The 15,477-nt window shown below is 32.8% G+C and overlaps 1 protein-coding gene across 1 annotated transcript in view; it reads right to left on the minus strand.

Annotated features, from left to right (window-relative positions):
* COG6 (component of oligomeric golgi complex 6) overlaps positions 1-15,477 on the minus strand; it is a 75,900-nt gene that overhangs the window by 13,687 nt on the left and 46,736 nt on the right. The window contains exons 14-17 of the mRNA XM_063102511.1: positions 4,620-4,751; positions 4,090-4,257; positions 1,784-1,891; positions 713-766 (exon numbers count right to left, since the gene is read on the minus strand). Coding sequence (XP_062958581.1) covers positions 713-766; positions 1,784-1,891; positions 4,090-4,257; positions 4,620-4,751 — 462 coding nt within the window. The remainder of the gene's footprint in view (positions 1-712; positions 767-1,783; positions 1,892-4,089; positions 4,258-4,619; positions 4,752-15,477) is intronic.

Below are 15,477 nucleotides of genomic sequence, written 5' to 3' on the forward strand. Positions count from 1 at the left end.
CTTAGGCGGCTGTTGTTCATTACTGTTATTATTACTATTACTAGTAGTACTAAAAAAAGAAGCTTCCGAAGGGGATCATTCCTATGTGGGATAGGGCTGCATAACTTAAATGTCATGCAATGGGTGGGTATACATACATGCAAAGCATATACTTAAGACATGAAAACATACTACAGAAAGGTACAAAAAGAGATGCTTATGCATAAAGGAAGGTACAAGCTCTTCCTGAAAAGAAAAAAAGTGGAGGCTCAGGGAATTTCATACTCAAGAGTAAGATACTGTTTTAAGAATAGAATCCAATTTCAGTTATCATTCTAGGGAGAAGTCAAGAACTATAAACCAAGGATCATGGCACTAGCAAGTCTATAATGATAAATAGCCTAACTTCTTCATGTCTGTCATTCTTGTTTTGCCATTAGATTAGGAATAAAACTGTGAAAATGAAGAAATCCTAAACAGCAATGATGAGATTAGCAGCGATGGTGAAAATGAAGAAATCTGAAATAGCAATGATGAGATTATCAGGGTACAGTGGAATATTACTGTAAATGTAAGTGTTGGTCAGACCTGCTTAATCATTGTTACTGGACCCAATGTGAATACAGCATATCGAGAGAGAAAAATTATTACCCAGGACAAGGTTATCAAACAGCAAAAAATGAAGAATAGTTCTATAAGGAAACCTAAATTAAAATATTTATTATGCACTTACCATTGCAGCTTTCAATGCCACAGAATCTAAGTTGGGCAAATTAGCCAAAGAGCCCTATTTGAAAAAAACCAAAAAACGGAAACAAGACATAAACAAGGGAATACACATTTCAGTTCACTTATGGAATACAGTCCATTAGCAGACTGCCCAAATTTGGAAAATCATTTAGCTTATTTCTGAAGAACTCAAATGTCACCTCTTCAGCCTCAATAAGGATAGGGACTATGATTTATTGGAGGGAGTAAAAAGCACAACAACAGGAATATCACAATACTTCAGATTTACTCATCAGCAAGAAGAAGAAGGCAAAAGCACTTAGACAATACCTTCAGTGAGAACTGAAGGCTTGAAGAGTTTCATTCTGATAATTTTAGGAAGTACAGAAAGGCAACATAATTGGGTCCCTACTGGTAGAAATTTGCTTACTATATCAGCAAAAGAAAAAATTAAAAGTTGTGATTTATGAGAGCTTCATTTAAGAGTTCCTGGGCTATATAATATATTCTTCATGTTAATGTCATTTGAAAGAGTTCTTTACTTTTTAAAGATGGTTTATTCTATTTCTATAGGGTCTTATAATTTAACAAAATCATATGCTGCCCAGAAGTGATTACCTTTCCAAAGTAATAGAAGATGATTTGCTAAATTAAAAAGAAGATAACTGTTAGTTATAGAGTAATCTATGCATTCGATTAACTGATACTGTATAGGACTCTGAAAAATGTACCAGTATTAATATCCTTCATAGATTTTATAATACTAATTTTTGCATATTTTCATCATTTTTAGCCAAAACTATTTGCAGTAAAAAGACAGTTAATATCTTTTGGCATTCTACTATATCCCACGCAGTAATCTAAGAACTGTATATATATTATCTTTCTTAATCTTCAGAAGAACCCGATGACACAAGTAGTATTATTACCCCCAATCTACAAATGAGGAAACAGACACAGAGAGTGAAGTCACTTTCCCAGGAAAACATAGCTAATAAGTGGTACAGCCAAGATTCAAATCCAGAGTGCAGCTCTAGAAGCCATGTTCTTAACTGGCATTATTTCTTGTGCTTACCTGTTCAGGTTTATGTTGCTGTACAGTGTTATAGATACAGCTCAAGCCTACCCTACTTAAAACATAAGAGGCTTGCTCATTTATAAGTGTGTCCAAATGTGCTTCAATCTAAAATAAAACACAATAGGAAGAAAACATTTTAAAAGAGGAACAACACTGATGAGAGTAGAAGTAGACTACCCTGGAATCTTATAGCTCTCCATCATGGACTTCGTTTTTGGAGAGGCAGAGGGATGGCTTCTATAACAAGGCTTTTTCTTCCCCCAAAGAGGAAGTCTTCCTATGAAAAGGAAAAAAAATCTTACTTTAAAAATGATAACCAAAGAGGATTCCAGGAGTAGCCACTATCCCCAAAATTGGGGTTGCTTCTTAGCTCTTTTAAAAGCTGGTAGTAAGCAAAGCACACATGCACAAAACACTAGTAAACAACAACAATGTAAAATAAAATATAGACGGTCCCTGACTTATGATGTTTGACTTAACTTTTCAACTTTACAAAGGTGTGAAAGTGACTGCCTTCAGTAGAAACTGTAATTCAAGTATTTATACAAACATCATACAAGCATGATGCAAACACAGGCTCAATAAGCACTTCCACATTGGGGCTTGTCCTCTTGAAATGCCCACTCAAGGAAACTCCAAGTGGGGTCTGGAAGGGCATGAAAAAATTGCTAGTGGAGGCTGGAGAAAGGGGAACCTGAATATCTGCTGATAGAATAATTACTGAAAATGCCACCTAGAGTAATAAAGATCTGGCTGAGGAGACTTCTGGGGAAAATGTTAAAATATATGTGAAAAGTCCAGTTGACACATCTGACAGGGGGAAAAAATAAGCAAGGATATAGAGAACTTGAATAAATTAATAAACTCAATTTAACACATGAGGAACTTTGTACCATACAGAAAATGACTATGGAACATTTAAAAAAAGCAGATAATTGGTGATGAAGGAAATTGATGAACACCTGACATATCTGAACATTTTAAGAAAAGATTTAGACAAATGGCAGAGATTTGAGGATTGGATTAGTGTCAAATAGAGGGAAAAAAAGAGAAATCTGAAGAAAAATGTTATTAATTCCACAGAAAACATAGAAGTTATCCAAGAAAGGAAAATTAATCATTTTTTACATAGCTCAGCCATCAGTAGTGTTTACACAGTCATAACAACTTAACACGATATTGGTCTAACCAAAAATTATAATACAATTACATTGGGAGAACGGGAAAGCTCTAACTATGGCCACATTCCTGTGTGCATGTGTATGTATGTATGCGTCTGAGTGTAGGTAGAGAACTAAATTATCATCATCCAGAGTGCAAATGCAATACATTAGATCTCAAACTAAAACAATGTGTAAGTAGCAAAATACAAAAGCATTTAAAGTTACAAATAAAAATACAAAAAAGAAGCAGCTATAAGAATTGAGAGAGGTTGTTTTTTTAGAGAGAAACGAGAAGAAAATGTTAAGGTGTAGGGGATGGTACAATGTGGCTTTTCATAACAAACTGTACAATTATTTGACTTTAAACCATGAATATGGATAATTGTGATATATTTCTTTTAAAAGAAGTAATTAGAAATTAGAAAATATCATACATTTAGATGTATTAAAACTCATTCCTCAGAAAAGCCCGAAACGTAACAAATGAAATTTTACTAAACCCACTGCCAAATTGTTTATATACTTGTGATAACAGAACACTCAGAGTTTTTTTTTTTTAAACCATATCTACCAAAAACCACTGTTTAAAACTGAAACCCTAGTAAATTTTGCAAATGGTTTTGTTTAAGTCATCAACAGACTCTTAAAGTGATACCATTTGGTTATAGAACTAGAGCGAATGGTATAATGAACTGAAATGTTTCACCTAACACTGCTTTACACATAGATAAAAATATATCTGTCCTCTGTAACATTCTGCAGTAGCTTCACAGCTTGAAAAACATGACATACTATTCACAATTCAGAAACTGAAATATGCATACACAATAACTGTCCAAATTAATCGGAAAATTCATTCTACCATCACATACTATGGTCTGAACCAAATATCCTAACCATTACATACTCTGACTTCTCCAAAGCTGCAAACTGAAATACTGAGAGAGAGAGAGAGAGAGAGAGAGAGAGAGAGAGAGAGAGTGTGTGTGTGTGTGTGTGTGTGTGTGTCCTTTCCTCAGACTACATCAAGGGATTCACAGCAATTAGGTCACTGAAATTAGTCAAAACTAGTGACTTAAAGCTATCATATAGAGAAAAAAGATTCCATCACATTGAATAGTCATTTTATATAACATTTACCTGAAACTGTAGAATTTCCAGACGTTTGTCAGTAAATTCAAATAAAGCTAACGTTGTCTTCATCATATATAGTGAATTGACCATGAAAGTGGCCATGTCAGCTGTGCCTAAATTGCTGGCTGATATAGTACACATCTGGAGGAGAGGATCCAAGACACATGATAAAACCTACAAATTAAAGATAAAATTAATTATTTATTTCCCAATCAGTGATATCATTCTGAGTTAATGGCACTTCAGAATTAATGCCAAATTAGAATGGAGCCAACTTATAGAAACACACAAGAAAAATAAAAATAAAATAATAGTCATATAGTTTAAAAACTAGGCATCAGTGAATCAATACTTTTTAAATTAAAAACAATAACTGGTTTAGTATTTGAAGAAAGATTAACAGGTTTAGTATTTGAAGAAAGATTTACAATCAGAAAGGGATTATCAAAATATGTTGGTTACAAAATGTCAGAATTTAAAAAGAATATGCAATAAAGGAGCAAAAAGAATTCACTAAAAGTGACTTTACAATGTACCTGCACAAAATCAGCTTGGCGAGCATCTAATGGTACAACTGAAGAATCATGAGATGCCAAAACTTCACGTAGCAACATGAGTGTCTGATTTAGTGCAGAACTTGGTCCAAGATCAGGTGGTGGGAGTTCAACCTAAAATAAAGGATAGTATATCCTCTGCTTATATTTTTCCACTAAATTTTAATGTATCAATGCCAGTTCATAGTAAAACAATACATATAAAATGTATAAAGCATTGGCTCACATATTAAACATCTGTAATGTATCAACAGCTTATTTTGAATTATACTAATCACAACAGAACATGACAGAAAAGTCTTTGTCAGCTTATCTTAGAATGAATGTCATTTTGTACTCTAAAATTCAAAAATTAATGGCAAATGTTAGTGTTTGTTTGAACTGCAGAATTATATTTTGATATATATTTGAAATTGCCTACTGTTTTGTTGTGGTTTTTAGCCCAAATCATAAGAAAAAAGCAATCCATAGACCAGCACTATCCCAACAATAATATGATTGAGAAACATCACCCACCCTCAGGCCCAGATCTCAGAGAACTTGGTTCAATATGTATAGGTTAAGGGTACAGGAAATTATCTTTCAATAAGCACCCAGGAAAGTCTCAGGAGGCTAGCCCATGGGCCACTTTGAATATCACTTCATAGAAACAGTATATATAACATTACCATTAAAATCTTGGGCTCTGGAGTTAAATTAAGTTCAAATCCTGGATCTATCACTTAATAGTTGTATAACCTTGGGAAAGGTATTTACTTCTCAGAGCTTCAAAGGGATACTGTGACAATTAAATAGGATTGTTGCATCTAAACAGCTGAGTAGAGTGTCTAGCACTTACTAATTGGAAAATATGTCAAGGACATGATCCCTATTTGGTGGCACCATGATAACCCAAGAAGAGGTGCCTCTGAATTAAAAAAAAAAAAAACATATTTCAGAGTACTTATTATAATGTTAATATATACTCAGATTTTGTAAATGAAACAAAAATTGACACTTAGAAGTCCATGTTAGAGACTATATTGTGTCAGGCAGACAGAAAAGCATAAGAATTTTAAAATATCAGGATTTATTACAAGAACATTTCATGTATAAAAGTTAATGCATAAATGACATCAGCGGGATGTCCCCTAAAAACTTTATGAAATATGCCAAGTTGTTAATAACAGTTAATTCAGGGTGACAGGATATAAATATTTTCTTCTTTGTGTTTCCATGTGTTTTAAAATAAACATATACATATTTAATAAAAATCAATGTATTCATAATATTAAAAATTTAAACATATTACATATACATGCATGCATACACATAAGTCAAATTGAACAGAAAATATTCATATAAAAATTATTCAGTGGAATCTTTAGCTAAGTACAAATCTGTAAGATTTGCTAGCACTCTAGTAGCAATAGTTTAGAAAAAGGCAGACACATAAACCAGAGCGCGCGCACGCACGTGTGTGTGTTTGTCTCAACTCTCCAATACCATTCATACATAGAAAAAATAACCAGGAATCTAACAAACCCTCCAGGGAAGCTAGATGGAAAGTAGAACTCAAGGACAACTATACACACTATATGATTATGATCCTAAATGTTTAATATTTAATTTTCCCTTCTAAGTTATAAATTATATAGGATATTTTGGAAGGAAAAATAACTAAAAATATCTTTCAAAAATTAATGCAAGAGATTTTCAACTGCCAATCAAAACAGAAGTCTGATAATATAAATCTTAAGCACCAATGAGAGAAAGCTGAAAGGAAATTTCTTTTTTATCCCCTTGAATTAAGTAAGCTCTTTAAGAGTTGTGTAAACTTAAAGCAAATGTCCCACCTTGCCATAGTTAAGAGTCAATGGCAAATGTTACAACTGACTGCTACTTGAATTCATGTCATTCAACAAATGCCATTCCACAAAGTGCTTTTATACCCATCTTCAGATCAGCAATAGGTCAGAACCACTGACCATTAATTTCTAATACAAAGTAAAAATTATGGCAGCTGATCAGATAAACAAGATTTATGACTGTATAATTCTGTAGTAGAATAACAGAAAGAAAATCTAAAGAGGAGGAATATCTCATTAATATTCTTCATCACTTCAATTTAATTTCATCTGATTGAGTAAAATTTGTTTCTAATGGTTAAACCTTATAAGAAAAAAGTCTATCTCTATTTCTTTTGAAATCCTTCCAACGTATTCATGTTCTTACTTTATAGTGACCATAAACTCCTGTAGGGAAGACATCCTCTTTACCATAGTAAAAATAACTTTACTAGTTTAGAGCCCAAACACTAGAACTAAGTGGGCTTTGTGATTCAGAGAATTTCTAACAAGTAGTAGCCACCATTAAAAAGCAAACGAAACAAACTTTATGAACTTCAAGTAAAACATAATCACAATACAGAAACTACCAAAAGCTTTAAGCTGTGTAGCAAATTCCGATTTATTCACACCCTACTTCCCTGAAAACCAGTCAGCACCAGCAGGTAAGTGGCAGATGTATCCTCAGAGTGATATATGTGACTGGGAGGAGGAGGTATTAATAATATCACTGTTGCTTGGGCCAGGACTTGAGCTATTTATGGAAATCTTACATATTGATGAAAAAAAAAAATGAAGAAAATTTGAATGTTTTCCCTACAAATAAAGATTCCCTTCTTTCTTATTCTGTTCTATGTTTGACCTTTTCTTCCATTTTTGTCATGATCTCAAACTCTCAGAAATCTTAACTAGAGGTGTAACCTGAAGTTGGCCACAGATAACACAGTGCAGAATATCTAAAGCTAGTGCATACAAGTACCTGTTCAGGCAGGTAAACTTTGTTGTAAACATGGCCATACATTACTCCAAGAAATCTGTATTGCAGATGTGTGCCACTAGCTCAAGCATGTTAATATTAATGAACGGATACAAATCACTGGTTACATTCAAAGCATAATCCCTTAAGGACAATGAGCAAACATCTTTTTAATTTTTTTTTTAAATCTAAAGGACAAGACAGCTAAAACAAGTTGTGAAAGTGTTTACTTCAACTAGATTGTCAGACTCCTTACTTCAGGGATATATCTTATTTACCACTCTATCTTTCACAGTGTTTTTACATAATGGATATTTAATGAAAAAATGTTGACTCTGGTCACTTACATAAAATTTATGTCCCTGCAGCATAGTTAAGACATAAAATATACACACATACTACTATATATTATATTCTAATAAAATTGTATGCATAGCATGTGTACAGGTGTGTGTATATTCACATTAAAAAAAGATCAAAATATTAAAAATATTGAATATTACCTGTAAGTAGCCATTTTTTTTTTTTTTAAAGATGACCACTAAGGGGATCTTAACCCTTGACTTGGTGGTGTCAGCACCACGCTCTCCCAAGCAAGCTAACCGGCCATCCCTACATACGGATCCAAACCCTTGGCCTTGGTGTTATCAGCACCCCAATTGTTATCTCTCTCCCAAGTGAGCCATGGGCTGGCCCTTCTAAATAGTCATTTTAATTTTCCTTTATATTTCTATTTTCAAAACAAACAGATTTTATAATATGTAGGAAAAAAATCTAAAAGCTGTACCAAGCACTTTGTTACCTTCATTTAATCCTAATAAACTTAAGGTAAATATTACTCCCATTTTACAAAAGAGGAATAAGACTAATAAGGAGAAGGAAGGTAATAATAATACCAAATTTTATTTATGAGGAAACTGAAGCAGAGACACATTAAATAACTTTCCAAAGGTCCCACTGTTCTTAGAAGGGGCAAGTTTGGACTCTCACCCAAGCAGTCTGATTCCAAAGTTCATGCTTTTAATGGCTATACCAAACTGTGTTTACTGTTATTTTCATAGGTGATATTTTTACTTAAATCCTCTCAAGTAAAATTAATTTTAATTTAATTTTCTTCAAAGAGGATGTTGTATAGATCCTACAGAATCTATGATAAGGTGCTGTGAATAGCTAGTTCTTATGATCATGACTGCATTGAGCCCTATGAGAGTTAATGGCCCCAATATCTTACAACTAAGATGGAGCCTTCTCCAAGTTTATGTGAAGCATCCTTCCTTCCTAAATGTTTTGTTATGCTGAAATTTTGCTAGCTAATTTTATATCCTTGTAACTCACACATCTAAAAACCTGATAGAAGCTATCATTAGTTTTTCAAGAAAAAGATAAACGCATGGTAAATTACGCAAACAATTTTAGATTAACAGAAGTCCACTCATGGGCTCCAATATAATCCTAAGCACAGGTAAAATTAGATATATTGTTTTGTAAATTTATATTTTAAAAGGAAAGAAATTATTGTTATATGGTAAGTTAAACTTTTTATTTTGCCAAAAACAAAAGCTAACGTCAAAAAATAAAAAGAGCTGATGTCTTCACTACCCTGTTTCTAAAAAAAAAAACTTCTAAGGAGTTTTAAGTTTATATTAAATATAAAAGAAGGCAAAAACAACAGCTATTTATCACTTTTTGGTTTACGAATATTAAATGAATGGTAGTATTTGCTAAGCTTTACTTTAATGTACATTTTAAACATTAATGCTATCCAATAAATGAGACCATTGACCCAGAGATATACATTGATTTTTCTTTTTCTCACTTCTCTCACCTAATTTATCAACAAGCTCTATACCATTAAAATACATTCCAAATGCAATGACTCTAAACTATTCCAATGCTACCATTACCTTCATAACAAGACACTATCATCTTTTGTCTGATCTACTCCAAGTCTCCTAAGTGGTCTCCTTGCTTCCAAATTTATTTCCCCGTCTTCCCCTTTCCATTCTCCATACACCAGCCACAGTGATCTTTTAAAAGTGCTTTAAACTATGGACATTTTCACTAGTAGTGAAAATGTCCATACTACCCAAAGTGATATACAAATTCAATGCAATCCCCATCAAAATTCCAAAGACATTTTTCTCAGAAATGGAAAAAACTCTCCAGACATTTATATGGAACAATAAAAGACCACGCATAGCCAAAGCAATGCTGAGCAAAAAAAATAAAGCTGGAGGCATAACACTACCTGACTTTAAGCTATACTACAAAGCTATAATAACCAAAACAGTATGGTACTGGCATAAAAACAGACACACTGACCAATGGAATAGAATAGAGAATCCAGAAATCAACCCACACACTTACTGCCATCTGATCTTTGACAAAGGCACCAAGCCTATTCACTGGGGAAGGGACTGCCTCTTCAGCAAATGGTGCTGGGATAACTGGATATCCATATGCAGGAGAATGAAACTAGATCCATACCTCGCACCGTATACTAAAATCAACTCAAAATGGATTAAGGATTTAAATATACACCCTGAAACAATAAAACTTCTTAAAGAAAACATAGGAGAAACACTTCAGGAAATAGGACTGGGCACAGACTTCATGAATACAACCCCAAAAGCACAGGCAACCAAAGGAAAAATAAACAAATGGGATTATATCAAACTAAAAAGCTTCTGCACAGCAAAAGAAACAATTAACAGAGTTAAAAGACAACCAACAGAGTGGGAGAAAAATATTTGCAAAATATACATCTGACAAAGGATTAATATCCAGAATATATAAGGAACTCAAACAACTTTACAAGAAGAAAACAAGCAACCCAATTAAAAAAGGGGCAAAAGAGCTAAGTAGGCATTTCTCTAAGGAAGATATCCAAATGGCCAACAGACATATGAAAAAATGCTCAACATCACTCAGCATCCGGGAAATGCAAATCAAAACCACATTGAGATACCATCTAACCCCAGTTAGGATGGCTAAAATCCAAAAGACTCTGAACGATAAATGCTGGCGAGGTTGCGGAGAAAAAGGAACTCTCATACATTGTTGGTGGGACTGCAAAATGGTGCAGCCTCTATGGAAAATGGTATGGAGGGTCCTCAAACAATTGCAGATAGATCTACCATACGACCCAGCTACCCCACTGTTGGGAATATACCCAGAGGAATGGAAATCATCAAATCGAAGGTATACCTGTTCCCCAATGTTCATCGCAGCACTCTTTACAATAGCCAAGAGTTGGAACCAGCCCAAATGTCCATCATCAGATGAGTGGATACAGAAAATGTGGTACATCTACACAATGGAATACTACTCAGCTATAAAAACGAATGAAATACTGCCATTTGCAACAACATGGATGGACCTTGAGAGAATTATATTAAGTGAAACTAGTCAGGCACAGAAAGAGAAATACCACTTGTTCTCACTTATTGGTGGGAGCTAAAAATTAATATATAAATTCACACACACACACACACACACACACACACACACTCACTCACACACACACACACAAAAAAAAAACCAGGGGGGGGGAGAAGATATAACAACCACAACTACTTGAAGTTGATACGACAAGCAAACAGAAAGGACATTGTTGGGGGGGAGGGGGAGGGAGAAGGGAGGGAGGTTTTGGTGATGGGGAGCAATAATCAGCCACAATGTATATCGACAAAATAAAACTTAAAAAATAAATAAATAAATAAATAAATAAATAAAAATAAATAAATGTTAGTTGCTAAAAAATAAATAAATAATTAAAAAATAAAAAATAAAAAATAAATAAAATTAAAAATTTTTTTTAAAAAAGTGCTTTAAAAATAAATTTTAAAAGGTCAGACTCTGTCATTAAACCCTTTAATCTTCAGTGACTTACGCTTGCACTTAAAAACCAATTGCCTTAAAGGTGTGTGGACACAGAGTCAATATTCAAAATCAACATTCAAAATCAACTTTATTGTATATACTATATATATATATAAACTATATACTATATAAATATATATATAAACTATATACAATATAAATAAAGCATATACTTTATTGTATAATAGATACATTGAAAATAAAACTTAAAAAGTAGAATAAGCTACAAGAGTATCAAGAAACCATTCAGTGTCTGGGAATAAATCTAACAAAAGATGTATATGGCCTGAAAACTATAAAAGATTACTGAGAGAAACAAAAAAATGACTTAAATACATGGTGAGATGTACGATGTTCATATATTGGAAAACTCAGTATCATTAAAAATGTTAATTTCTCCCAAATATATCTATACATTCAACATAATCCCAATCAAAATCCCAGAAAGCTTTTTATTTTAAAAATTAACAAGCTGATTCTAAAATCTATATTGAATCACAAGTTAAAATGGCCATGATTAAGAATGAAACTGAAGGATTTATATTACTAAATATCAAAGCATAATATAGAGCTTTAGAGTGATTAAAAGAGTGTATTATAAGTACAAGGAAAGACAAATAAACCAACAGAATAAACAGAAAACAAATCGACACACACGGTTATGTGACTTATGATGATGTTTCTACTACAATTCAGTGGTAAAGAATGGCCTTCACAATAAATGGTGCTGGATCAAGTATACATGTATATGGAAATAAAAAAATTAACCTTGACTCATACCTCATGCCATGCTCAAAAATTATTTTGGGATGAATTAAAGACCTACAAGTGAAGCTAAAATAAATCAAGCTTCTTAGAAGAAAATATGGGTGAATATCCTCATGGCCTTGGGATAGACAAAGATTTCTTAAACAGGACTCAAAATGAACTAACCACGAAATAAAAGATTATTAAAATTAAGAATTTCTGTTCATCAAAGTACACTGCTAAGAGAGTGAAAAGACAATTCAAAAACTGGTAGCAAACATTTGTAATGCTTATTACCCCATAAAGGACTTGTATCCAAGCACAATTTTGAAAACTCTTACAAATCAGTAACACAAAGACAGACAGTCCAATAGAAAACTGGGGAAAAGACTTCAAAAAAATACCTAACAAAAGAATATATCCAGCAGCCAAAAAAACATATAAAAAAACTGTTCAACACCACTAGTCTTCAGAAAAATGCAAATTAGAGACAAATGATATACCACCACACATCTTCCACAATGGCTAAAATTAAAAAGACTAACAACATCATGTGCTGGAGAGGATGTGAAGCAACTGAAACTCCTACCCATCTCTGGTGGAGTAAACTGGAACAACCACGTTGAGAAAACACTCAGCAGTACCTACCTACTACAGCTAATCAATCCTTTCACCCAGATATTCCATTTCTGGATATACACACAACAGTAATAACAATTTATGTCCACCAAAAGACATGCGCAAGAATATTCACAGCAGCTTTATCTGCAATGTCTAAGAACCAGAAACAACCCAAATGCCCATCAATAATAGAATGGGTAAATAAATTGTGGTGTATTTATATAATGGAATTACTATACAACAATTAAAAAATAAGCTACTGAACATGCAACATGAATGAATCTTATAAATATGTTAAATGAAAAAAGTCAGACCAAAAGAGTACACACTGTATCAGTCTATTTACTTGAAGCTAAATAGCAGAAAAAGCAGGAGATAGAAGTCAGATAGTGGTTTACCTTGGGAGTATTCAGATTGCATTTTAATTCTATTTTTCCACGAACTTTTTGAAATAATGTAAAACTCAAACTAGTCATCTACAACAGCACTTCTCAAACTTTAATGAGCACATTAATGTCCTGAGAATCCTGTTAAAATGCATATTTTGATTCAGTAGGTCTAGCAGGGCCTTAGATTTGTGCATGTCTAATAAGTTCTTGGGTAATGCCCAAGCTGCCGGTCCACATACTACACTTTGGGTAGAAAAAAGAGATTCTAATCAGTAACTACCTCCTAAAAACTATAATGTATTTAAAAGATCATTTAGGGTTTTCTTCAGAGGACTGGGCAAATCAATCCTGACTACTATTCATTTGATATGGGTTTCACTTATGACAGACTATATCCTTTTAAATTAGAATTGTACTATTACTATAGTAAGAAGAATTTTAGAAAATCTTTTTCTAGCTTAAATTGATATAGCATTGTGTTTTTTGCAACACAGATGCATATTCTCTTTAAACTTTGTTAGATTTGCAGTTATGAATGTTTTGGGAGAACTGGATAAGGCAGTATGCATACTTGAATACTCAAATGCTTCAAACTGCTTTGTTAGGAAAAAAGGTACATCTTTTAATAAAATTATGTCCTCGAATTTTCTTTTTTTCATACAAGATAAAGAATTAGCTCCCAAATATGTGTTTTTGAAAGTACAAAAGAAGTCATATGAAAAAATTTCTCTCTGGCTGTATCTTTATTTTAAAAGTTATTATTCCTAACAATTTTAATATCCACTTAAAATTCTATTAACAAAAATTTCCACTTGAGTGTTTTGCTAATGAAGAACATTCTGCAATAAGTATTGTTTTCTTCATAAGGCTAGAATCTTTTTAGAAGAAATGAAATGGTTTACAAGAAGCAGAATAAGGGAAAGTTATAATTAATATAAAATATGGAACATTAAAATTTGACGAAAGGAAGATATTCTTTAAAGAAACCTGAAATGGCTGTCGATAAATGCAACATGTAAGTTATATAGAATATCATAATCCAATCTCAATTTAATGTTAAAACATACTGAAATATGGCCCAGCACATATCTGAGAAAAATATTTCAAGGTACAACTATTAATAATAATGATAACAACAAAAAAACAACAATAATGATCAGAACCCACTCACTGCTATAAACTCTCATAAGCTGCAGTATTGAGTGGTTATTTAATACATTCAAATTACAATTACTTTCTGCTCCTGCTTTTCCCTATTCCATTCAGGGTTTTAATTGGAAGATGCCATCCTTAAAAGTTGCCTTTTATTATTTATTATATTTTCCTATTTTTTACAATTTTCATTTTAACTTTTTTGTGAATAATAAAATATATAGGAACTTAGTATTCTCCCAAGGAAAAATAAAACAAAATAAATGGATAACCATTTGGGAAAGAATGAGATCCTGACTTTTCTGCATGGACAAAAGTAAACTTCAGGTAGATTAAAAAATCTGATGTAAGAGTGAATGCACAGAAAAACTTAAGAACATACATCTAAGTGAATTTTTAAAATAATTTATAATTTTCCCACTAATAGATGCTAACTTTATCATATGTTAAATTCTAAATGTATTTGCTTGTGGGGACGTTTTCAAGCATGGTATGTTCCTGAGGAAGAAACTATAAAGAAAAACAATGCTTAGATTTCACTATGTAAAAATTAAAAATTTATGCGTCTGAAAATAGTATAGGCAAATTTAAAAGGCAAATGCTAACTTGGAGAATATATTTATAATATGTATATGACAGTTAATATTCTTAGTGTATAAAGAATATCAGAAATTAACAAGAATGAGATACAACTCAGTAGGAAATGGCAAGGACTGAACAAGCAATTCACAAAGAGCCAATAAACATTTCTTAAAAAGTTCATACTCACTAGAATCACAAAAATCCAAATGAGAAAAGGTGAGATAACACTTTTTGCTCATCATAACGGCAAAGACTTTTTTAAAATGCCCATTATCCAGTTTTAGCACTTTCGGAAGGAGGTAATATGGCAGATTTGAGGAAACAGGTGAAAGTAAGGTAAATATGAGTGCCTGCCTAAGGACACGTAGCATCTGCTGGACATCATGGAGGACTGTGCGGATGTTGGAGAGGAGTTTTAGTGACTCCAGTCTGTGTGGTTATACAATTTTCTTTAGCAGTGCTCAGCAGTCATAGCGTACAAAGGAGAAATTGGAAAAACTGAATTAACCCAGGGTGGTTTGCAAAGTGAGTGTGGTAAAATGACAAGGGTGCAAGAGATTTAAAGGTAATGGCAGGATTATGATGGAATATAGGCTAGCTAGCAGAAAACGAACTGAACCAGTCATTCACATAACTAGTATTTACTGAGCTCCTCGTGAGCTGGC

The sequence above is a fragment of the Cynocephalus volans genome, chromosome 7 (assembly GCF_027409185.1).
Source record: "Cynocephalus volans isolate mCynVol1 chromosome 7, mCynVol1.pri, whole genome shotgun sequence".
NCBI lineage: Eukaryota > Metazoa > Chordata > Mammalia > Dermoptera > Cynocephalidae > Cynocephalus > Cynocephalus volans.